The 26,211-nt window shown below is 45.2% G+C and overlaps 1 protein-coding gene across 1 annotated transcript in view; it reads left to right on the top strand.

Annotated features, from left to right (window-relative positions):
- The window catches only part of GPALPP1 (GPALPP motifs containing 1), a 336,780-nt gene that overhangs the window by 93,351 nt on the left and 217,218 nt on the right, over positions 1 to 26,211 (top strand). Inside the window, exon 4 of the mRNA XM_069640253.1 lies at positions 22,110 to 22,206. Coding sequence (XP_069496354.1) covers positions 22,110 to 22,206 — 97 coding nt within the window. The remainder of the gene's footprint in view (positions 1 to 22,109; positions 22,207 to 26,211) is intronic.

The raw sequence follows: 26,211 nt of genomic DNA, 5'->3' as shown, positions 1-26,211 counted from the left end.
GGCATGGCGGTAGGGCCATTACCGGCATGGCGCTATGCTCGTGTCCGCATACTCGTAATAGTACGCAATTAGCGGCCTCTTGCGAGGGCGGAGACGCAAATAACGCCATGCCGGTAAATGGCTTCATTTAACGCACAACGTGTAATGAGGCCTATAGACTTCCATCGTTGATCTGTTATTTCGACAGTTGGATCCCTGCTCCACAGCTCCCTGAGACCCTCCCATGAGCGGACCATCCTGCACTGAAGGAGGGCGTACAGTCTGGAAACCCGCCCTCTGGTGACGCTACCCATCATGATCTTAGCTAGGAGAGGATCATCAGGAGGGATCGAGGGGAATACAGGCCATCTGCTCTTGAGAGTTTGGTCGGAGACCAGCGTATTGAAGCCAGCGGGAAGGCAATCCTCGCAAGGAATCGGGGAGGTCTGGCCTCTCGGTGATTGTCCCCAGGGTGAATGCGTCCCAGACAGTGGCAAAGCCCTCATCAACCCAGTGGAGAACCGTTGCAGCGTCCACACGAGGGGAGCCAGAGAGCTGGTTCCACAGAGGAAAGTTACCATGAAATGGCCGTGGGGTGCCTGTTTTTTTCCAGAGTTTGTTCCATGCCACTATCGTGGATCCGGTGGGGTCCATAGGGTCTAATTTGAGGCTTAGGAAAGGAAGAAACAAGGAGCGAACAGCCAATTTGCCAGCCGCCAGGCGTTCGAGTTTAACGTGCAGGGGGGGGGGGAAATCTGTCAAACCAGAATGCCGCAAAGTGGGCTTGCGCAGCGATACAGTAACCCTCAAAGTCGGGGGCACCAAACCCACCCAGTGTGGTTGGGGTAGCTAATGTTTTAAGTTTCAGGCAAACGGCACCGGAATGCAGCAATTTCTATTCTTTTTTAACAAAAAAATGTAAATGTTATAAGCTTCTCTTTGGGAAAGTTTGTGGCCGGTATTTGTTCTATCTCTTTATTCCAAGTTCAGATGTATTAACAATGTACTCAATCACATACAGCCCAACATCTACATTGGACATAGACATTTGTTGGACATAACATTATATTATCACATTAAGCATGTGGGAGAGAAATGCACAATGCAATTCTCCTATGATGTGACAGTGAAATGAAGAATAAATTATCAGATTAAAAAACATCAGCTCAGATTGAACAAGCTGTACTTGCAACGTTTTCAAGAGTGCCTTTCGGGGCTGTAACTTTGAGATGGGTGGTAACCCACTGCTGCAGTGCCTTTTATCTTGGAGTTCTCTGAATTATTAGTTCGTCCAGCAACCTCGTCCCTGTACCCAGTTTTGAGAACACATACACTGTGTTTCCATGTTGCACTATGTCTAGTCTGGTTCCAGCTGGAGACCTGGATCATCGGCTCCAAAAATGCTTTTCTGTTCATATTTATTGTCTCTATTTTGCCATCTAAAATGTATTTTCATCAGTGTTCTAAAACCTCTGGAATTGGTGTGGCATGAAAAGCCCTTTGTATAGACTGCCATGACCCTTTCAGCATACGGCACCGTCAATGGGCTATAGTTGGTGTCTGTGACAAGGCGGTGGAAAAGAAGGAAGATCTGAGCCAGGACAAGGCCTCTAGCAAGAAGCCAATCAGACCTTGGGGGATGAGGTCATAATGGAGGGAGGTTACAACCTGGGAGAGACGGACAATTGGACCAATGATAATGCTCTAGAACAAGAAAGGTTCCAAGAGTGTCATACTGACACAGGTTTCTGGTTTCTGTCTTTTGATTTAGAGAGAAGAGTTGGAGGAGGGCCCGGGGCCTGAGAAGGAGGTGTGGCCTATGAGTGGGCCTATTGACAGCCGACCATAAGGAAGCAGTAGTCCAAGTTGCACCCGTTGTGCCCTATCCTGTAATAACCCGTTTATAGAGACTTGCTAAGACATTTATCCCAAAAGAAGAAGTTAGCCCTGAAAGAGTTGTTGCTGACGACCCTAACGGCACTTGAGACCCAGCTGGAGACGTCTCTCATCCATCTCTGTCATCAAAGGAGCTATCGGATCCGATGGCTGTGCTCGCAGCTGTTGTAAGTCACCGAGGAGGGAGCCGGAAGCAAGGGTGTGAGCGTCAAGTGAATGAGAGGAAGAGTGAATGAACAGAGGCAAAGGACCGTGTTAACGGTTGTCCAGGAAGCCTTCCCCATAAGGGGAGGGGCTGGGCCAAAGAGGCTGGAGTACAAGCAACACCAGTGAGGGAGTGAACTGGAGACTTCCCCTCTGGAGAATAATAGAGAAATGAACACAGAGGCTTATAAGACAATATGAGACTTTAAGGAATCTATGGTGAATGTTCCCTAGGAAAACCGTTTCCACAGAATAAAAGACAATAGAGCCCCATCTCCTGGAGAAAACTCCCGAACACTGTTAGCCTCAGCAGAATGATTCCTGAACAGTATCTTCCTCTTTTTGAGAAAGAAAAGCGGATGGCATGTTTTCCCCCATTTTCCCCAGAATTAAAGAAGCTGTTGTTTCTGCAAATAAAAGTCAGTAGGTCTAAGTGTTGAAGACTGGTTTTCTCATTTCCAAGTGCCTACAGTGTCATTGATGGCAGTGGGAAAGGCAGAATGATAAAATTTAAATCGCAGATAGAGAAGGCTAGCAGGTTGTGGGATGTTTTGACCCACTTTTTGCTCTGCCATGCGGCATCACTGTGCTCTGATGGTGCCAGAAATCACAAAATGGGTGCAAAACCCTTGTGCGCACCAAAACCTCTGGAAATCGCACTTTGCAACACAAAAAGATGGCTGCCCAATCTGCCACGCCTGTTGTCAGTGGTGGAACAGAGTAATCGCGCCTGGAAATATGTCACTGGCGCAATCGCACCTGGAAAAATGTTTGCTGCATTTGTAAAAAAACGAACCTTGCCAAAAACATTTGTTTCCTGGACTAACCTGCTACTGGCACTGCGAGTGTTTAGAAACTCTTGCCAGCTCGTTGCTACTTCCTGGAGGAGGAGGGGCCCACCGTTGGTCACGTGAGCTGTCACGTGACATCATCTTACCTACAAAACCAGCCCCAGCCACCCTTGCGGCGTTAAGCCCGACTGCGGAGTAAAGGGCACTGCATTTTATATGTAAAGAACTGTTTTGCTGCTGTTTGGCTCGGGTGGCTCAAAAGAAGGTAAATCGTACAGCTCACTAGTTATTTATTGAACTGTGGGGAGGAGAGACGGACTAAGGCTGCTCCTCAAGCCATCGGGCGTTCCCAAGGCGATGCAATCAAAGTTGACATATTTGCAAGTTAGGAGAATTGTTATTTAACATAGGATTTTATTATCATTTATTCTGATATACACCGTAATTGTTTATCTTTAAGTTTTTACTCTTGCATAGCAGAACACCATGCTTATGGTGAAAAATACTTTGAAAACAGGCATGCCAAACTTGGTTCCGCGCCCTCTTACTGCTGTCTCTCGCCCTTCTTTAAAGCAGTCCATTTTGCCATTTGTTACCCCTACCTCTCCCAATTTTCAAAGTCAGGTAATGCGTGCTGCTACTGTCCGCTCTCAAACAATCTGTGAAAGATCAACGGATAGAACGTTGTCTCCCCTTGTTGTACCTATGGTAATTACAACAGAAATTGGCATTGCGTCTTCACAAGCCACCAGTGTCACAGAAACCTTACTCTCAGCAATACCCCAATCTGCACAGCAAACATATATTCCACTTACCTGTTCCATCCCTATCGATCTACCTAGCACCATCTCAACCATGTACCATTCTGCTGAATGCGTTCCGCCTACAAGCAGTCATGCAGAAGTTACAGATACCACATTAGAGTCTGCATGTTTAGCGGGAGACATACATGATACCTTTCATCTCAATTCAAATAAACAGAAATATTGCTCTCCTGTTCATAAAACTCAGCCGATAAACAGTGCACAAAACATTGATTTACCCCAGGTACAAGTAACTTCAATATTACCCTTGGCACCCATCCAGTGCTCTGTAGCTGCACAGGTTAATCTATGGCAAGCGCATGAGCAATTACGAATATTGGGAGAGGTGGGCGAAGACACCATGGAATCCATGAATTTATCTCACAATTCAACTTGTCCTAGCACTGATGTACTATACATATGCTCAAATACAGGTGACTTAATCCAATTGCAGGAGGATCAGTCACATAACAATACAGTAGTACCTGCTATCCCTGGCCCCCCTTCACGCTCCAATCATTTGAATTCTGTTTCATCCTCAGTACTAGACAAAACTCTTAATCAAACCATTAACGAATCTCCATCTTTCATTGCGCCTACTCCACGGCGTACTAGATTTCATGAAGAGGGTCGCCCATCAGATTTTTTTATACACAAATCCCAAGATAAACGTTATTCATTTCCCGAGGCCCCGGCGCTTAATAACACACTGACTGCTATGAATACTGCTTTATTAACTGTTGCAAAACTATACGAACTGTTAGATCACAAAGTTTCATACCAGACCAAACTTATTGAACAATTCTGTGTCAAAACCTCATGTCTTGGGACTGCGACTAGTATTAACAATGAAGAAATACAACCATTATCATCGCCTCCTAGCAAATCTAATATAGCAGGGGCTGACAACGTGACGCAACAGTCACTCATTGAAATTGCACAATCACGATCTGTAGCACATGATTTGCCCAACAATTGTAATTCTACTCAATTTAAGCTAGATCTTGAAGAAATTCAGATAGTGTCTGAGTTAGACCCATCACAGATCCCTAAAGTAACCACTGAAAAGTCAACAAACATATTTGATCTTTTCACGCAACCATCGGCAACTTTACCAAATAAAGTAATAGGAGCTTGTCGTTCAAGAAAGGATGAAGAGATCAAGTAAAAAAAAAAACCACTGTCCAAAATCCAAAGACACTGCACGTAAATATATCAAAATTCCTACTCGGCTAGAATCCCCTATAAATACACTTCCTGTTGGCGTTCCTGCGGCCAAGATTCCAACAGCAGCCACATACAAGCCACTTGATGATCTAGTGACCCTTGCGAAACAGACCATTTTTCCGAACCCTATCCCACTCACTATGTTCCCAACTCCAGTTGCCAATGTCTCCACCGCAATGACTAAGCAGTGTGGTCTCATTGGCACTGCCGTATCTATACCTATAACATCTAATACTAGCTTGCAGCAAGAAACTGAATCTATCATGTCTCAATTGCGAGATGAAATAAGAGCTTCAATTCATGCTTATACTCTCCACTCGCTACCAACTCCCCAAATTATCTTGCCATCTCAAACGGTGGACCAACTGAAGGCATCATCTCTAATTATATGCCCCCCAAAGGACTTGAGTGAGCTACTATCTACTGACTTGACCTCCAACAAGGCCAAGAATAAGTCTGTTCTGTCCGCCTCAATAGACCGGCCACAGGCGCAAGCAATCTCTGAGGCGGCTTGTAATGGTGTCACCCACATCCAAAATGAATCGAATCCTATATTCACAACCTCGCCACAAGAGGTACAAGACTATATTAAATCATCCATCGACCCATATATGAACGAACTTAAATCCTGTGATAGAGACCATAGAATTCCCTTAGTGACTAATTTGCCCAAAATGTGCACTGCACCACAAGAATATAACATTACAAACAAACAACAGGTCCACCAACAAAATCCAAATAGGACTAGTGATCCGCAAGCCCGCAAAGGAATAACAAACTTGCAAGATTTGCACGTTCCAGGTAAACTGCGACTTCACTCCCTTAATTTAAAGTGTCGCGCATCACAATTTCACAACTATGTTCTCAACAGGACAAGTATTTTGAATATTTGTTCTGATGTACCACAACTGAAAGAACTCTCTACCACTGACATCGATTTGGTGGAATTCACAAATTTAGACGACCTAGCGGAAGTACATGTCCGCTCAGGTCTGGTGTTTGATTTACTTTGGCAAGCAAGGATGGTCTTCTTTGATATGGGTTTTATTTTGTCTCAGGAATCCAAACCGAGTGCTCATAAAATTGAGAAATCACAAATTCCCATCTATCAGTCCCGACAAAATGATGCAACTAAAACTATATCTTTTTCCCAAGACTCAAGAATCTCAAGCGCACAAGACTGCGGTACACATTCATAACTAGAAAATAACATAGGCACAATCACCCTTCTTTGCTGGAACACTAGAGGTCATGCTCATTTTATTAATTCAATAGATGGCAATATGAACCAATACGACCTGCTGATTCTACAAGAAACATGGCTTACAGAGACCCCATGCTGGGCCTCACATGCAATTGTTTCAACATCTGCAACTAAGAAGTTAATGGGGCGCCCTTCTGGCGGTCTGCTTATTGCCATTAAGCATGATTGCGGTTTTAGCATTACACAATATCCCTCTCCATCTCCCTATTTTCAGAGCGTGAAATTGACTCTAGGTGAGTTGAATTTAGCCATTGTAAACATATATTGGAGTAGACAAAACTTATCTGTCGATTCCTTTTTTACCTGTCTATCTGCTCATCTTGACATTATAGCTGCCGATGCTAGCATTACATGTTCCATCATTCTCGGTGATTTAAATTTACACATCCTGCCATTTGATAATAACAAATATATGCCTGAAGAATTAATGTGGTCTAACATCATGCAAGAAAGAGATTTATCATGGTTAATAACTCTGTGCCTGGTGATGTACCTGGCTGCTCGACTTGGGCGTATTTATCGCGACAGGCAACTCTAGACTACATTTATATCAGCAAAAATGATTTCCCCCAGATTGAATCTCTACATGTAGTACCCTCTCCTGCCAGCGATCACCATAAATTTATCATGCTGCTCAAAGTACTATCTGGTCAGCGTCCTGTCTATAAATCCACCCATTTATCCTCTTTATACGTGAATAATAGTGGTTCTCGCTTACAATGGAACCCTGAGAAATTAGTCCACTACAATTGTGCATTGATTAGTTGTTTCAATTCCCCAACTGATAATTCCCCCAAGTCCTATGTTAGCATGATGCAGCTCTTTAAGCAGACCAAATTGCCAGATCATACTATCAGATATAAGCATCAACACACATATAACCCAGTTCTTCAGCAAAAAAAAACTAAACTAAGACAAGATATACGCAATCTAAAGTTTGAACCCCTGGCCAATAGATCTGCGCTTAAAAGACAAGTAAAAGCAATTTATAGATGCTGGTTAAAAAGTGAGAGAGCCCTCCACTATCAAAAGAACGGAGAAGAAATGTTGAAACAGATACTCACCAAATCAACTAGTGGTGTCTGGAATTGTTTGAACATTGCCACCTTTAATCGCAAGCAGCTATACTTACATCTGCTGTAACCAATGATAAATGGCATGACCACTTTAATACCTTGTACCAATCTCCGTTCCCAGACTTTAATCTGAGTTCTCTGAATATGGTAACATCACATGCCTTCCCACTTGTATTTGCAGATATTCTTCTATGCATAAAAAATCTAAGTCGATCTAGAGCCATTGGCCCAGATGGCTTGCACAATGGCATGCTTAAGGATCACCCCTACGAGTGGTCCTCCATACTCATCACAATTTTCTCTCACATTTTTGCAAAGGGCAGTATACCGGATTCATGGAAACGTTCTATCATAGTCCCCATTTTCAAGAAGGGCAATAGAGCAGACCCTTCAGCATACCGCCCTATTGCCCTCCTTGATTGTCCGGGTAAAATTTTCGCCCGCCTGGTATTGAAACAATTGAATATATGGTTGGATGTGTGCAAGTTGCGTGATCCATTTCAGACCGGATTTTTGCCAGGTTTAGGCACATCTGTCAATGTCATTACTCTGAACTCAATCATCCACCAAGCTCGCCAGCGAAAACAGGCATTATACATGGCGTTTATAGACTTTCGTATGGCCTTTGATGCCATACCTCGTGAAATATTATTCAAAAAACTTATGGACAGAGGTTGCCCTTGGCATGTCTTGAAGTGGATCATTCAAATACACAGTGGTACATCCATACAAATTAGATTGAACCACGAAGGCTTACTATCTGAGCCAATAATTACTGCACGTGGTTTAAAGCAAGACTGTCTATTGGCATCAGCGATATTTAATTTCTTTATCTCGGACATAAGAGAGTACTTCGAAACTGCTATTACAGATTCGCCAAAAATCAACAACACCCACGTCAAACATCTGCTATATGCAGATGACATGGTGCTTCTTTCAAAGACTGCGAATGGTCTTCGCATCCTATTGCAAATCTTAGATAAATATATAGCAGCAAATTGTCTAACTGTTAATATATCTAAAACTAAAGTCGTACAATTTGGAACATCTAGACAACGTTGCACCAAACAACAATGGCCCCTTCAACTAACAACTGTAAGCATAGTGCCATCTTGCATCTATTTAGGCACCCTTGTCACGCACAACTGCAGCTCAAATCCTGATGAATTGAGAATTAAGCAAAAAGTACTGACAGCGGTGTCCCAGGCACGTTTAATTAAAATTAAATACTGCAAATTTTCAATAAGTCCCATTATAACTTATTATAAGCAAAAATTTGTTCCAGTCATAATGTATGGTACGGAAGCTGCCCTAAAAAAATCATACCATCATTGGTCGCTACTTGAGGGTTGCTATTGGAAACGAGTGCTAGGTCTCCCGTTATCTCAGCCAATATGTATCGTAAGGCACGAATTGGGATTGTTGTCCCTATATGCCATGCACAAGTGGAAAATGTGTACTTTCTACAGAAAATGCCTGATGGCTGAGAACAAAAATGGCCTCATTAACATCATTGCAAGGTATCTTTTAACCTCAAAAGATATATTTCCTCTTACTTGGCGAACGCAGGCGCAGGAAATCATTACCAATGCAGGCATTTCTACATCTCTTTTGATAGCCAATCCAAACAAAGCCAAGGTGCGCTTATGGGAGTTTGATTGGATACAAACCAGAAGAGCGTGTAATCAATACCGCTCTTTTGCCAATAACCCCTTTAACGTTAAATGTTATGGATCTACTGAAAAATATTTGATTTTTCCTGATTCTCGACTGCAAAATGATTTTCTGCACTTTCGCTTAAATTTATGGCCGACTCATGAAATACTGCATAATCGTAAATTAATAACTGATGACGAGCTTCCATGTAGGTTCTGCGGAGCAGCCATTGAATCCATGAAACATTTATGTGCAGAATGCCCATCACTCCTTAAGCAGAGACTTTTGCATTTTAAACCTCTACTACAAGATTATGTCATAACAACAACTGAAAAATTGTGGGAGCTATTGTTTCATTCCAATACTCAGTTAATCAAATACGCTATTTTGAATTATCTTTACAGCTTAAAACTCCAAGACAAGAGATCAAATTGTGAACATATATAGCGAACTACTAATGAGGTTCTCGTTAATGGTTTGGTAACTTTTGTGATTTCATGTTAACAATCGTGAATGATATGATTTCTTCCTAAAAATGTCATCAACTATTGCATTTCCATTGTTAATATCCTTGTGAATATTCTGAAATTCTTGTAAGTTATTGTTACAATTTCTCAATTATTCCTTCATCTTAATATTTTGTATTTTGCCAATTGTTTTAAAAGTATTATTTATGATATTTGTTGAAAAATCAAGTTTCTTGATTAAAAGAACTTAATAATAAAAAATAAAAAAAAATGTCACTGGGCTCCACAACAAGTGAAAATGGAGTACAGAAGGAAAAAGCAGTCCTTTGATAAATGAAACCCAAAATCTTGCTTCAAATCCCTTTTTCTTGGTTGCTGAAACTGCAAAATGCCGGTACAAAACACCCTTGAGCATCCAAAATTATTGCTGGGTACTACAATTCACTTAGTTTAAGATATCATTGTGAACTTGCAAGGTCCTGAAAAGTTGAAAGCAGGAAATCACACATAAGCGATAATTATAGGGTTTATAAAGAACTTGGTCTACAGAGGCAAAAGGGAACAATGGACAGCTCCAGCTCAGGAGAAATTCTGACACGTGTAAAACAGCTTTTGATTGCTTCCGACTTAAATTTTAAGATTTCAATTTTTTCTTGGTATTAAATCATTGCTTGTGTGCTTCTATCCAAAGCGGCTCCTATAAGAATGTGATTATTGACCATATTTAGTGTTTTGACCATTCCATTCTCAAGATAGCTTGACAGACGATTCTGTTTATCTCTTGTGATTGCTGGGGGGGAAAGTGGCATTGATATTTTATGTGATTCTGCCATTCCTGAATACCTGCTATCTATTTACATTGCCTGGGGTGTGCAGGGGGAACCTTTAACCACAGTGCTATCTGGTGGGTGTATATATATATATATACACACCCCCCCCCCCTATGACAGGTAATCACCACAGCTGTGCTGCTTCGGAACATTTTCGGCTCCTGCGTCGATACGCCGTCCTTGAGGGCCTCTGTCGAGCTGACATCACTGGATGTTATAAGTAGGACGCACAACACCCGTAGCCTCAGTTCAATTTTTTTCCGCGAACGTGTTAGGTTTGGAGATCTCGGCATGCTTCAGTTCTTCTGAGTTCTATTCTTTTGGTTCTTCGAACCGGTTCGTTTGTGAGATTTCCATGATGTCTTCATCTTCTTCTACCCCGCGGCCGGGTTTTAAGGAGTGTCAGGAATGCAGTTCCAAGATGTCGCTGACGGACCTGCACGACGCCTGCCTCTGGTGCCTCGGTGAGGACCACACCACGGACGATTGTGACGAGTGCTAGTCGTTAACATCGAAGGCCTTGCGGGAGTGTAAAAAGAAGCTTTCTGTCGGTAAGGTGTCCAAGCCCTCGAAGTCAAAATCCACTGGGCTTTCGAGGGGCGACTCTCCGCATCGTCGGCATAAGTCCAGGGGTTCTTGGTCCCGGAGTGGGTCCCGCCATTCCTCTGCCTCTTTGAGGAACTCACGGAAGCGCCGTCACCGGTCGCCTTCCTCGTCCGAGGACTCCGCCCATCAGCGGGTTGCTTGTCCCAACAAGCATTCCACTCCTGCAGAATGGGATTCATTTCGTAAGGAGATGATGGTGATTTTTCAGTCGCAGGGCTCTGTTCCGTCCACGCTGTCGAAAGACGCCGGCAGGGAATGTGCTAGAGACGCTGTTCACACGCATTTGGGCTTGAGCGGTCGTTGCGATCACCGGGCGCCTTCGAGGTCCCAGTCAGACAAGGTGGATCGCTCTAGCCATGCCCGCTCCAGGTCCCGGTCTTCGACGCCCTTGAGACCGTCAGAGCCTGTGAGGTGTTTGAAGAAGACATCGTCGCCGAGGCAGTCGAAGGACTCTCTCGAGGCTCTGCCTTCGAGGAAGCCATTGGCGCCCAGGCTGTTGAAGGACACGCTTGGGGCTCCGCCCTCGAGGCCTGTGTCGATGCCTTTGGCGCCACGCTCGACGTCGTCTGTCGACGCCTTTTTGAGGAGGCTTTATCGGAGGTGCCCCGGAGACCGGTGGAAACTCTGAGAAAGGCCCTGCAGAAGTCAGTAAAGCCTGTATTTGAGCCTTTTTCTGTGCCCTCATCCAGGGATTTGTTCCAGCCTCTGGATTACATCACTGAGGTGGATGAAGGGTCTGATGAAGGTATGGTTCCTGACGAACTCCCATCTGGTCATAGCCAGCTGGAAGACCTGTGTCAGTCTTTGCACGACGCCAGTGGTCTGGACACCTCTCCAGAGGTTGAGTTAAGTAGGCCTGAGCCTGGCACGCACGCTGAGTCCTCGTACCGGCGCCTTATGTCGAGGGTGACGGAATACCAACTGACCTGGTACTGCCATTCCATATGGCCTTGCAAAGAAGGGTGGCAGCGGCTTGGACTGCTCCGGAGAGTCTCCCGGCAGTGAGCAAGTCTTTGCTGAAAAAATACCGTCCAGCGAGTAGCGACCCCAGCTACTCGACTACGCACCCCACTCCGGAGAGTTTGGTGGTGCAGGCGGCTTCGGCGCCGGCAAAACAGGCATCGTACCCTACCATCCCTCCTGATAGCGACGACAAATGTTTTGATGGCTGGGCGAAGAAAGTGTTTTCTTCAGGGGCTATGGCTTTACAGGCAGCGAACTCCGTGTGTGCTTTAGCACGTTTCACTCATACTCTGTGGAATTGTGTCTCTTTGGCGGCTGAACATATTCCCGAAGGGGAGGAACGGGATGCTTTCTTGCTCTTGTTCAGGATGGCAAGGATGCCATGTGTGAATCCGTTCAGTCGGGTCTGGACATGGCAGATTGCGTCAACCGGTCCATGGCGGCGAGCACCGTAATGCGCAGATTTGCGTGGTTGCGGAAGTCGGGGTTTGCTCCTGATGTAAAAGCCCGGCTTCTCAACATGCCCTTTGATGGTGTACATCTTTTTGACAGCAAGTCTGACTAGAGCCTTGAGAGGTTGCAGACCTCCAAAGCTGCAGCAAAGTCGATGAGCGCTGCAGTTCGCCAATCTCCGCCTTTTCGTCCTAGGGGACAGCAATGGAGGGGAGGTTCCTTTCGATATTACTCATCCTTTGGTAGATCGAGAGGAGCTGCAAGCCAAAGGGTCCACCGTAGGAGTACCAGAGGTGGAAAACAAGGTACTCGAGGTGCCAAGGCCGCTCAGGCAGTTGTCTCTTTACCATCAGGCAATGCCGCAGCCGCTTCAGTTCAGTCATGAGGCCATGTCCCATGGTTCGCCGGTTGGGGGAAGGCTGGCGCAGCATCTTGTAGAATGGCGTGCCATTACTTCAGATGTGTGGGTTCTGGAGATCATGGCCCACGGCTACTGTCTTCCTTTCCGGCAGAGGCCTCATGACAATCCACCAGGGAATCTCTTTGAAGAGTCCGGATCAGCTCCTTGCGCAGGAAATGCAATCCCTGCTGGAGAAAGGGGCCATAGAACTGGTGCCTGTAGCGGAGAGGAACAAGGGATGGTATTCCCCCTTATTTTTTGATTTCGAAGAAAGACTGAGGATTGAGGCCCATCATGGACTTGCGTGGTTTGAACAAGCTCCTCAGGAAGGACAAGTTCAAGATGGTTACTCTCTCTCAAGTCCTCCAGGCCCTTCAACTTCAGGACTGGTTGGTGTCTCTCGACCTCAAGGACACTTACTTTCATGTGCTTATCCATCCCAAGCACAAGAAGTACCCGAGGTTCGCGGTTGGCGACTCACACTTTCAGTTTCGGGTCCTGCCGTTCGGATTGACCTCCGCCCCAAGGGTTTTCACCAAGCTCATTGTGGTGGTGGCAGCGTATCTCAGGAAAGGGGGGTTTCACATCTACCCCTACCTGGACGATTGGTTGATCAGGGCGCACTCTCCCGAGCAAGTCTGTCAGTCACCTGCCGCTCCCTTCACAAGCTGGGCTTCTCCCTCAATTTAAAGAAGTCCCACCTGACGCCAACTCCGTCGCTCCAGTACATCGGAGCAGTAGTCACCCGGGCAGTGTTTCCCTCCCCAGGTGAGGGCTCATCACATTCAGCAGATGGTGCACAAGTTTCAACATGCCCAGAGTTCCCGGCGTTTGAGTTCTTGAGGTTGCTCGGCCTCATGGCATCCTGCATTCTTTTGGTGCCAGAGGCCAGGTTGCGGATGAGATCTCTACAATTGGCTCTCAAGATGCAGTGGTCACAGTCCTCCGGCAGGATGTCGGACCCCGTTCAGGTGCCGCCCTCGGTTGCCCAAGACCTTCTGTGGCGGGCAGTCGAAGTCATGATGAGCGGGGCTCCATTTTGGCTACCCTGGCCGGAGGTAACGATCGTGACGGACGCATCCCTCACGGGATGGGAAGCTCATGCCAACGAGTTGACAGTCAGCGGTCGTTGGTCTCTGTCTGAGTCCAGACTCCATATAAATCTGTTGGAGCTGAGGGCCGTCAGGCTTGCCCTGAAGGCTTTTCTGCTGACTGTGTGAGGGAAGAATGTCCTGATTCTGACGGACAACACAGTGGACATGCACTACCTCAACAAAAAGGGGGAGGAGGGCAGAGTCTCTCTCTCTGTACAGAGAGGCGATGCAGCTCTGGTTCTGGGCCATCCAGCAGGAAATTTCGATCTCGGCAGTTCATCTGGCCGAGGCGAAAACGAGACGGCTGATGCTCTGCGCAGGCAGAGCGCAATCTCTCACGAGTGGGAGCTGGCTCGGGAGATTCTCCTGGAGAGCTTCACCCTTTGGGGGACCCCACAAGTGGATCTCTTCGCCTCCAGTGTCAACCGAAGTGCGAAAGGTTCTGCTCGCGGGAATTTCCTCCGAGGGGAGCCTTAGGGGACACGTTTGTGGTGGAGTGGTCCTTCCCACTGCTGTACGAGTTTCCTCCAGTCCCCGTCTTCCCGCAAGTGCTGCAGAGGTTACAGAGGTTCGGTTCCTGGATGATCCTCATTGCTCCGGCATGGGCCCGGAGAACGTGGTACCCGGACCTTCTCGACATGTCCATCTGCCCTCCACGCTGTCTTCCCTATCAAGACGATCTGCTCTCATGGGAGGGGGTAGGGGGGAGTCAGGTTCTCCATCCAGAGGTCCAGTCCCTCAACCTTCATGCTTAGCTTCTGAAAGGTTCAAGTATAAAAATTAGGATCTCCCTGAAGACGTGATGGAGGTGTTGCCTTCGGCCAGAAGGCCTGCATCAAAGTCCCTGTACCGTTGCCATTGGAGAAAGTTCTGCGACTGGTGCAGGGTTAAGAATGTGGATCCTTTTTCATGTGCCATTCCTGTGGTTCTGTCTTTTTTGCTTTCGTTAGCCCACAAGGGCCTGCAAGTGGGTACCATTAAAGGTTACCTGGCGGCTCTGTCAATATTTAAGCGCTCGTCTGAGGAATGTTCTTATTTTAAGATTCCTTTTGATTTCTCAGTTTCTGAAAGGGCTCACTAATGTGTTTCCACCGTCACCTTTCCAGGTGCCCGGTTGGGATTTGAACCTTGTTCTAAAATTCCTAATGGGTGCTCCATTTGAGCTTTTACATTCTTGTCCTTTGAGACTGTTAACTCTTAAAACTGTGTTTTTATTTGCGGTCACTTCCGCTCGCAGAGTGAGTGAGTTGCAGGCACATTCTGTTAAGCCATCCTTCACGGTGTTTCATAAGGACAGGGTTGTGCTTGGGGTTCGTCCTTCCTTTCTTCCGAAAGTGGTGTCGGAATTTCATTTAAGCCAGAAGTCATTCTTCCAGCATTTTATCCTCCTCCACATCCTGGTAAGGAAGAGGAGAGGCTCCAAAGGTTGGAGCCTAGGAGAGCTTTAAGTTTCTACATTTCACACATGACCCGGGTCATAGTGGATGATCCGCTCTTTATAGGATACGCTCGAAGGCGTTTGGGACAAGCGGTTACTAAGCAGACTTTGTCTAGATGGATTATCTTGGCAATTTCTGAATGTTACCGCTTGGCGGGTAAGGACCCTCCGGTAGGCTCATTCTATTAGGGGTATGGCTGCCTCTACTGCCCTGCAGAGGGGTGTTCCTATTCGTAACATCTGTGAAGCAGCCACTTGTGCTTCGGTCCATACTTTTGTAAGACACTACTCCCTTGATTCTATCCACGGGCAGGATCTGGCTTTTGGCAAGGCGGTCCTTTACTCTGCAATTTGATTGGGCATTCTAAATTTCTATATTCTAAATTCTTTTCCCTCCTCCATATGTTGGTACTGCTTTGGTAGTCTGTCATAGATATGGAATATGTCAGGGGACCCAGTTCCTCCAAGAACAAGTTACTTTCTTACCTGGTAACGTTCTTTCGATAGGATGGTCCGACGACGTATTCCATATCGTTCCCTCCCTGCCTGACCCGCTACAGAATTCATTATGCAATTGCAGCTTACGTTTCCACAAGGCTTTCTGTGGTCATACTGGCAGAAGATTGATGCCACACGTTCTGTGGAAAAAACTACAACTGAGGCTACGGTTGTCGTGTGTCCTACTTATAACATCCGGTGATGTCGGCTCGACGGAGGCCCTCGAGGACGGCGTATCGACGCAGGATGCAGACGCTGTAAATTTTCTGGAGCAGCACAGCTGTGGTGATTACCTCTCATAGATATGGAATACGTCGTCGGACCATCCCATCGAAAGAATGTTACAAGGTAAGAAAGTAACTTGTTCTTCTGTGCTGAATTGTTTTGCTCACTACTACTCCTTGTAGTATTAAAGAGATTATTCAGTGTTACATCACCCCATTGGTTATTATTGTGTACCCATTAAAACATAGTGTGATTGAATTGTAAATCCATAAATAAATATTTTAACTTTGCAAACCAGCCTTATTCCTGGTTCAGTGTGACCTGGGAGGTTCCAGGCGAGGGGCGTGATATTAGTGGTTTATCGTTCAGAATAAATAACTTTTAGACAAAAATAAATAAGGATTTCAGTTGTGCATTACACACTAGGCATTGACTTGGGTGTGTGCCGGATTGAAATCACTTACAGGGTATAAATTGGAAGGTTTCAATGGAGCTGTGTCAGTAACTGTTGGAAGTGAACACCCACTCATGGTGACACAAGGAGAAAAGGCTCACACTAAAACCTGCTTTATGAAAATAGGAATACAAGGAGTAGGAGTGGCTGCACTGCCTACTCCCCTCCGCATTGCTACTAAACCAGCATTGATCCCAATTAGAATGGTGACAGGCACAGCTCGACGCGTATAGCACCTGCTCTCTTTGTGGTAACATGGGCTGAAGGCAGGCCTCGGGAGATGTGTGAGCTGATAACAGTAGCAACCCAACCAACTTAAGTACAATGTTTCCAAAATAAAAGAATGTCTGTGTGGTTCTATAAAAATATAAATTTGTATCAAACAATAAAATGCACTCAGCTAATTAGAAAACACTAGAAAACCCCAGCCATATTAAAGAAATGTGAATCATGCAGACCTTTGTGAAAGGACACTTTCAGTAGATGAGCATGGTGTTCAAGGAATAGACATGCAGCAGTATAATTGTTTAAGTGTATGTCTTTCAAGAACAAGTTGGGTAAGGGGGCGGAGGGCTTAAAGGGATAGTCCAGTAAAAAATGTTATTTAAAAAATACATAGGCAATATAAAAAAAATAATACTAGCGCTATTTTTTTTAAAAGTTCCTATGGAAAATTTTGAGCTATTCAAGCTCCAAATTCGCAAAAGCAAGCACATGGGCGCAACCATTTTGTGAAATGGATGCCCGCCTGTGCTGGCTTTTGCTTTTGCGGCACTAATGAAGGAAAAGCCAGCCAGCTGTAGTAAACAAAAGCTACCGCTGGGTGGCTTTTCCTTCATTGGTGCTGTACGTGGAGGACGGGGACCGGAGACCAGAGCACGAAAGCTGCAGCTGAATCTCGATAAGTGCTATTTATTTTAAAAAAGAAAATAAGCACTAGCTGCGTTTTTTTTTCTAAGTTTTCCGGGCTGGAGGAGCCCGGAAAACTGCCCATCTATTTTTTAAATACATTTTTTTACTGGACTATCCCTTTTTAAAAGTCACTATTTTCCCCAAAAGGGCTTCTTCACGAAACCTTTATTCTTCTATTCGACGCTCGACAGCATCAAGCTAGTATCTTAGGTACTTTTGCTGTGGTTGAGCTGGCTTCAAGATGTTCGAGTCAATGTGATCCCACTGATGGTCGACGTCAATTCTGTTCTAAGGTGCAGTCTCCTAATGGGTTTGGCCCGCATTCGAAATGGCGACACGAAGATATGATGAAGAGGTCCGAGCCCAAGGAGGGTTGCAATGTTTCTTCATTTACTTTAGGATAATGTGCTTCTCCACTCCTCTGACTTCCAACTGTTGTCCTGGCAGTCCCCGCTGGAACAATGCCACAAGAAAGCAGCAGTCAGCTGGGAACTTGGAATGTCAAGCATGCTGAGGGCAAGAACAGAACAGGAACACATGTAGGATTGGGGCAGGTAAGAAAGCTAAGGGAAACACTGGGGTTGACACATTACTAAGTTAAGTTTACAACACATCTTCTCTTCTCTCTGAGTAACACAGTATGACACAAGTGTGAGAGTACTGTTCCAAAACCTGTATGAGGCAGGTGGAAAGCACCAACCCAGTCAAGTGTCTATTTCCTGTGTGGGATAATCACAACCCTCTTTGTTCCAGAGCTCTCCACTTTGAATATGCTCAACACTTCCAAGATCATCCTGGACCACCAACCTATCTGAAAAAATTGACTGACCCAGCGCTTAATTTGTGGGGGTGTTTGCAAGGGCTCAGCTCAGGGACTTATTTTCGAGCCCAGGCACTTTTGTCTCAGACTCATTTTAATTTTGAAGCACTGATAGTCCGTGCATCCATCATCCACAGTGAGCAGGGTTGAGCTGTGGTGTAACCCCAAATATGTCAGCACTGTGGGCAGCAGTGGTGGGGATCTGCCGACCCACGGTGTCACTTGAGTGCTAGAAAATATTTGGGCCCCATTCCTTTTTTACAAATGAAACACTGGACTCAACTTTGCGATGCCCACTTATTACCACTCCCTGGGGTTACCATCAAGTCAGTCATCTATTTCAAATGATCATAACGATTTGTCCCTTGCATCCTTCTCTGTATATTGTCTCACGCAGTTCATTTATCACCATATCTTTACATTCCGACCTTCCTATACATTCTGGACGCTATCTGGTGTTTGGCTTTTGTTTTCTCAAGACTCAAATGGAGACACCCGCAGGAAATAAGCAGAGCTAGCCTGTACTGAAATGCTGTCTACTAATACAATTGCTCCCAGTACTAACAGAAATATTATTTTATCAAATATTTATACTGCGCCCATGACCACCTTGTTCGGATGGTAGTGTACTGTGGCCTCCCCAGGGTGTTAACAGAACTGTGTAAAGTAAACGGGAGGTTGGGTTGGAGTGATTTATTAGAAAAGCGGATTATCCAGCAGATGAACAAATACTAAGTGCAAAGGAACGTGGAATGAGAGAGTGATGTAATACGATTGTGGTGGACAGGATGCGTGTTTCTTAACTATCATTCGTTATTTGTAAGCATGAGAGAAAAGTCCAGGAATGTAAAGCTTGGTTTAAAACAAAGGCCTTACTGTGATGACATTATCCAGACCAAACCATGCATGGTACGAGATGTAGCTGGTGAGTAGATGTGTAATGGACCTGAGATGTGCTCAAGTGGTACCTTGTAATGTGGAGGCTTCACCGGAATAGTTTGTAAGAAACACTTCCTGTGTTCGTTGAGAGAAATGTTTTGCCACACCAGTGGATGCGTGTGTCAGCGCCAAGAGTTGAACGTGCATCGATGAATGTGTAGTGAAAAATGCAGTAAGCAAAAAGGGGGGTTACAAGGAAAACCCATAAACCATGAACCATGGTACAAGGGTATTATGTTCTTAAGCTGTTTATAATTCATCATAACTTTTAAGTTAGCTGAACCTATATAGATAAGACCTGTAATGTCCCCTTGTGCATTAGTCTTTTTTTTTAACCACTGGGTAATCCAGCAAATGCTGTGACTTTCCCAGCTTAAGCCAGTAGTCCGATTTGTGTAGGGCCTGAAAAGGCTACTCTGAGACCTTGTTGCCCTCTTCACCGCATAACATTAAATGCCTGGAGCAGGAACTGCATATATTATCGTTTTTCTTTTGGTGGTAGACTAGATAGGGGCTAAGGAAGCCTGGAAGCATGAGTGTGGGTACTATTTATAGGCAAACCGATATACAAACCCAGTATTCCGAAATACCCACTTTTTTGGCAGAGTGTAGAGCTTGCCCAGCAAACAACACACCTAAATGACCAGAAGACCTCGAACACCAGCCCTAACACAAACAAGGACATGAGACTTCCAGGGCTGCCATTGATCTACCGGCGGCAAGCCCATGCTGAGAAAGTGGGTGGGACCTAGCTCCCTACTCATGACTTTCCACCACATACACCCCTCCTGGAAGGGGAAAATCGAACCGGATTGGCGAGGGAAAACTGGGCAGTCAGTACAGAGGGAGAGAGATTTAATTGGGGACCAGAAACAGGAAGTGTCGGCTGTTCGTTGAGGTCAGAGGAGGAGAAAGAGGACCAAGAGCTTAGTAGGAGGAAGCATTGGATTGTGGAGGCTATTGTATCAAAAGTTGAGGCAGAGGGCACACATTTAAGTAAGTTGCAAGCTACTAGCCAACTATAAGTCACTCGCCACCTCAATTCTATACATAGACACAGCACACCATTTCTTACTCGCCAAGAGTAAAATATTGCTAGCCAATGGCTAGTGTCAAGTGCATATTTTGCGGTAGTAGTCGGAGGACGAAACTGTAGTGGAGAGGAGTAGTGTAGTGGCATGGAATCAGTGCTCCAGATAAGCCTTTGAAGTCAGAGTATTTTACTCCCTTTTTTTTAAAGCTGGGAGTAAAATGATTTTTTTAGGGAGTAAAAATGATGGGAATATTTTATAATTGAGTAAAAACGGAAATGTTTTTGTAATATTTCTTTGCACCTAGTTATGCATGCACATTAAAAGATACATCTTTACTTCTTCCGATCACACAATATTAATAGCTGTTTCTTCCTGTGGTACTACGTGCACTGCTGGTCCAAACATATCCATGGAGCTGTGTGAGTGAAAGCAAGGGCACACACATGTCTGTCTCCCATTTTTTGTTTATTTTTATTTTTTGGGAGTATTTTCCTATTTTTAGGGAGTAAAAGTGACAGATAAACCACGAATCTGTAGGGCTATGTGGAAGGAAAGGTAACCTCAGAGTAGAGTCGAGGCCTAGATTATGTAAGAGAAACTGGAGAAACGGGACAGAAAAGTGAGGGAAAAGGCAGGAGGAGTGGATTATGAGTGAAGAAAGAGAAGAGCAGGGAATGAGTGTGGAAGAGCTGCAAGGCACTTCCCAATGCCGTACCAAACACTGGATGGAGTAGGGCCAGCTAGAACTTCCCTGAGGTATGTTAGAGAGTCATCGTTTTATGGAACCAATCATAGTCTAAGATTGCCACTAGACAGTATGGGTTGATGGTCACTATCCTGGGTTACATATGCCTTGGTTAAAGAGGAGATACCGATGGAGCCAACAGAGGGACAGCCGTAGGGGCCACATTTTTTTTCAAGAAAGACCCTGAGTCGTCCTTGAGTCAAAGTGATTTGTGTGCCATCTCTGACAAATTTGGCATAGATCTGATTAGCAGACCTCCCATTCAGAAACAGAATTTTACAAGGAAAACTTTGCAAACTCACCTATTTTGCTAATCCCCTTGCTATCTCCTTGCCGTCTTTTCTATTGTCTTGTCTCCTAAGTCTTGCTGTGTTTATGTAGTGCCCTGATGCCCTCAGGCTTTGGCGTTCTATAAATAAAGAAAGAAAAAATCCAAAAAGCTTGCCACTCCCTCCCTTACCAGATGGCCACTCTGTGACAACCTGTGAGCCTAGGATCAAGCGCTCTAGACTCTGAATGTCTTGCCCCTCAATGTGATGGTTGACACAATCGGACAAAAGACTATTATGAACGGACGGACATCATGAATGAGGATATCTCCTTGTAGACCCAGTGTTTCTCAACACGACCGCAGTTATTGCCTTCAGTCTAATTGGAATGAGGATATCTCCATGATCAAGTACACTGGTCCTCTTTACCGTGAAGCTGCACCCGCCATCCCCTCCAGAGATCCTGGATTTTACATGGCATGACGTTTTTCACCTTTGTGTGGGCAAAACGGCACTTTTGGCAGGATCTGCTGTACAATGGACAGTGCACTGTGCCCTGCATAAGAGTTCTCGACAGACCACTGCCTTCCATCCAACGTGGTGGGCTTTAGCAAAATGCTTCAGACCTTCGATACATCTGTACTAACTGGACAGATGACGCTTTTTTTCAGAAGCAGTTTTGAATAAGGCATTCCTGGAGGATTTGTTTATTATACATGTGGCGAGAGTTCACACAGTGGTAGTTCAAAATCGTTTTGCTGTGTCTGAGCAAATTGGCCGCATAGATGCAATTAGATGGGAATGCCTCTTTCCTGGAGCCCTTCAAAAGCATAGCGCCTGGAGAATCCATATCAACATATTGTTTGTTCTGCAAGACATGGCTCAGTTCTGAGAAAAGGCTGAAAAAAACTGATGTCATAGATTGGGCGATACTTGTATACAGCCCTGGATGATTTTTTGTCATACATGCATAAATATAGGTTTCATTTTTTGGCACATTGATTTTTTTTATCTTTCTGTTTGTAACTATGCTAATTGAGTATTCTTTTTTCTGTATGTAATATAGAGTTGTTATAGGTCCTGCTTTGCCACCTGGATTTAAAAAAGAAAATCAGGATAGCAACAGTGAAGATAATGTTGGGTCCTCTGAAAGTGAATCTGAGGTAAGTCAAAAGGTTGAAAGATGGTCTAAAAGCCTATTCACAACTTGAATGCAGGTTGATGATGTATTCAGTAAATGTTTATGGCGAGAGCAACTGAATTAAATAATTTTTAACTCAACATGGTTGTACAACCTTACACTTGACATAACATCAGGGCCATCTTTTAGCACTATTGGGGCTTGGGGCACAGACACATTTGGGGGCCCCCTCCACCAAGCTAAAGAAATAAAGATATCCAAAATATCTGGTCGCGACCTCCTCGTCACAATCGGAACTGATAGCTTGACCTGCTGCCTTGAATCAATCAAAATAAACATGGGTACTCACTTTCAGTCCCCTTACCCTCTTCATTCTTGCTGTCATCAGAATAACAAACAAGTAGCATTTCAAGGCAATATTAACAGTCCACGACGAGTGTGCTTGTGCTCTAACATTAGCAAGGACACCTTTTTTTCAATAGCAGCCACACGGAAGGTGGACTGTAGTATAAATGCAGAACACAGATCGTATGAAAAAGGTGCACATAAACCAGAATAGACGGAGGACTCAGTTTAGCTAGATCACAAAATGCAAAAGTGCTCAAACATGGAGGAGAGCAATTAGAAGGAAGGAGTAAGCTACACATACCATAGCAGCATAGATAATGGATGCAGATTCATAGCTATTGAAAAGTTGTCCATATCCAGACAGACTGAGATTAGAAGTGGTATTGCCATTAGAGAGCAAAGAAACCAGTGGCTGTGGTGTGCAGTATATCAATGCTCACTATTATTCTAGATACAGCAACACTATAGCATGTGAAACCCTAAGTTAATTTTTCTTTTTTTAGTAGATTATGTCCTGAGAATGAAAGCACTCTGAATGGCCTTCAATGTTTAAAGGTTTATGGACTGGCAATTTTGACAGGTTAAGCAATATAAGATTAAATAAGATGCCCAGGATCGCACATTGGGTGAAAATCTCAGTTTCAGCTCTTAACTAATCTGCAATATCTGCACTTTGTCACTTTACTTTTCAGTTCTTACCATGAACCAAAATAATCACAATTTATAGAACTGACTTAGAAAGTACACAAATCACATACCCAAACATGACCATGGTTAAACAGAAAACATTATAAAGCATATTATGCAAAATGGGAATGATTCTAGCTTCATTATCTCCACCATCAAAGAAAGTTTTAAGTACCTGCATACTAATTGATGTGATCGTATAAGATTTCATCAGGGTTTCTCTTTTGTATTTTAAAGCTATAACTACACCAAAAAAACTGTGGACTGTTATTTATGATGTGCAGAAATTGGACAAGAAAGCAAACTGTCAAATAAGTAGACCTTAAAATATGCTTGCTGCAATATCGGGCCTGCACTCTTCTGTCTAGACACATTTCCTCTTAAATGGCCTACATAAAACATAAATCCGGTATTGGGCTAAGCAATGGCGCCAGCGTGTGAGCAGGTACAGAAGACAGCAAAGCACGGTCGGTGACATAAGATTATTTGTCCAGGATCACTTTATCGTCTGCTGGCAAAGCCATGATAATGATGATAATGATGTGTTATTTATATAGCGCCTTAATCCAAAGCGCTTTACAGAGCACATATTTACATACAGTATCACCCAACCGAAATTGGTACTCATTTATCGACCTCAGAAGGATGAAAGGCTGAGTTGGCCTTGCCGGGATTCGAACCTGCGATCTGCAGATCACACTCAGATCGCAGCAGCGAGCGCTCAACCCGCTGAGCTATTTTACCGGATGCAAGCATGAACGCTTTGGTTCTACAATCTTGAATTTTGATACCTAATCACATCTATCATTTTATGCTCCTCAGTGGGGGAGACTGCATAGGTTTCACAACCTTTCAGTTGAAGGAACCCATGTTTAGACCTTCATCATACGGATGCTATTTTAGTTTGTATAGCAAACTATATCTGGTGAAGGTACGTTGGTGATAATGCCTATTGTGCTACAAAATAAAGTACGTATGTATGCAGGTTTATCAACTTCAGACATAGGAGAGGCTGAGTCGGACTTGCTGGAATCTCATGTTGTAATCTTGAATTTGAACACAATGCAATGAGAGCTGCAATGAGAGCTTAACCCACTGAGCTATCTTCTGAACCATCTCTGCACGAAAACATATCAATATACATTTTAACTTTGGCCATTGCACATGATCAATAGAATACCCACAGAAATGTGAGAATGCTACAGGAGTTGTAGTGAACGCACAAACTATGTATAGCACAGTTAAAACGGAACGCATTACAGGATGAATTGATCGGAGCAGAATGCAGGTGTCAAAAACAAGCATGCGATCAGTTTAGAGGCTCAGCAGCATGCCATTACACATCCTGACGCGTTTGCTGAACAATAGGAGCTAACTTCTTTAGATCAGGCAGTCTTGTGGGACCATCCTTTCCCCTTTCCCCCAAGGTGGGGAATTGCGGTAAGTGCCCCTTTTGCCCTCTGATAAAGACTGCTCTGCATCACCTCCCACATACACAAGGTATTAGTGAGAAGTAGATCCTGTGGTGCACACAACCTTATTGTGGAATCCCGCAGGCATGCTGAAGCTACATTAGTAATACCTTTTTGATGGGATTGGTTCCTCCGACGTATTCAACATCTATGACAGGTAATCACCACAGCTGTGCTGCTTCGGAAAATCTTCGGCGTCTGCGTCAATGACGTCGATACGCTGTCCTCGAGAGCCTCCGTCGAGCCGATGTCACCGGATGTTATAAGTAGGACCCACGACACCCATAGCCTCAGTTTCGTTTTTTCCGCGAACGTGTTCGCTTCGTAGATCTCGGCGCACCTCGGTTCTTCTGATTCTATCGGTTCTTCGAACTTGGTGTTTTGTGAAGATATCATGTGATTCAAGAAGTGTCGGGACTGCGGTTCCAAGATGTCACTTACGGACCCGCACGACGTCTGCCTCTGATGCCTCGGCGAGGACCACGCCACCGATGACTGTGACGATTGCCAGTCGTTAACGTTGAAGGACTTGCGGGAGCGAAAGAAGCTTTCTATAGGTAGGGTTTCCAAACCCCGAAAGTCGAAATCTGCTGGGCTTTCGACCGACGATTTGAGGGGAGACTCTCCGGAACGTAGGCGTAAGTCCCAGGGGGTCTCGGTCCCGCAGTGGTTCCTGCCATTCCTCTGCCTCTTTGAGGCACTCGCGGAAGCACCGTCACCGGTCGCCGTCCTTGTCCGAGGACTCTGCCTGTCGGCGGGTTGCTTGTCCCAACAAGCATTCCTTTCCTGCGGAATGGGATGCATTTCGTATGGAGATGATGGCGATTTTCCAATCGCTGGGCTCCGTTCCGTTTGCGCCTTCGAAGGAAGCTGGCAAAGAACGTGCTAGGGCCGCCGCTCGCAAGCCTTCGGGCTCGGGCAGTTGGTGCAATCATCGGGAGCAGTCGAGGTCCCGATCGGACAAGGTGGATCGCTCTAGCCATGCCCGCTCCAGGTCCCGGTCCTCGACGCCCTCGAGACCGGCGGAACCTGTGAGGTCTTCTAAGAAGACATCGGCGCCATGTCCGTCGAGGGACTCTCTCTCGAGGTTCTGCCTCCGAGGAAGTCATCGACGCCATCGGTGCCGAGGCTGTCGAAGGACACGCTCAGGGCTCCGCCCTCGAGGCCTGTGTCAAAGCCATCGGCGATTCCGTCATCGCCTTTTGTGGAGGCTTTTCCAGAGGTACCCCGTGCATCGGTGGAAACTCCGAGGAAGGCCCTGGAGAAGTCACTAAGGCCTGCATTTGAGCCTTTTTCTGTGCCCTCATCCAGGGATTTATTCCAGCCTTTGGATTACATCTCTGAGGTGGATGAAGGGTCTGATGAAGGTTTGGTTCCTGATGAGGTTCCTGACAAACTATTGTTTGGTCATAGCCAGATGGAAGACCTGCGTCAGTCTTTGCACGATGCCAGTGGTCTGGACACCTCTCCGGAGGTTGAGCTCGGTAGGCCTTAGCCTGGCAGTACTTGGGGTGGTCTGC

The sequence above is a fragment of the Ambystoma mexicanum genome, chromosome 7q (assembly GCF_040938575.1).
Source record: "Ambystoma mexicanum isolate Mex_15411 chromosome 7q, UKY_AmexF1_1, whole genome shotgun sequence".
Lineage (NCBI taxonomy): Eukaryota > Metazoa > Chordata > Amphibia > Caudata > Ambystomatidae > Ambystoma > Ambystoma mexicanum.
The sequence above is the reverse complement of the archived record's forward strand: the minus strand, read 5'-3'. Positions and strand labels throughout refer to the sequence as shown.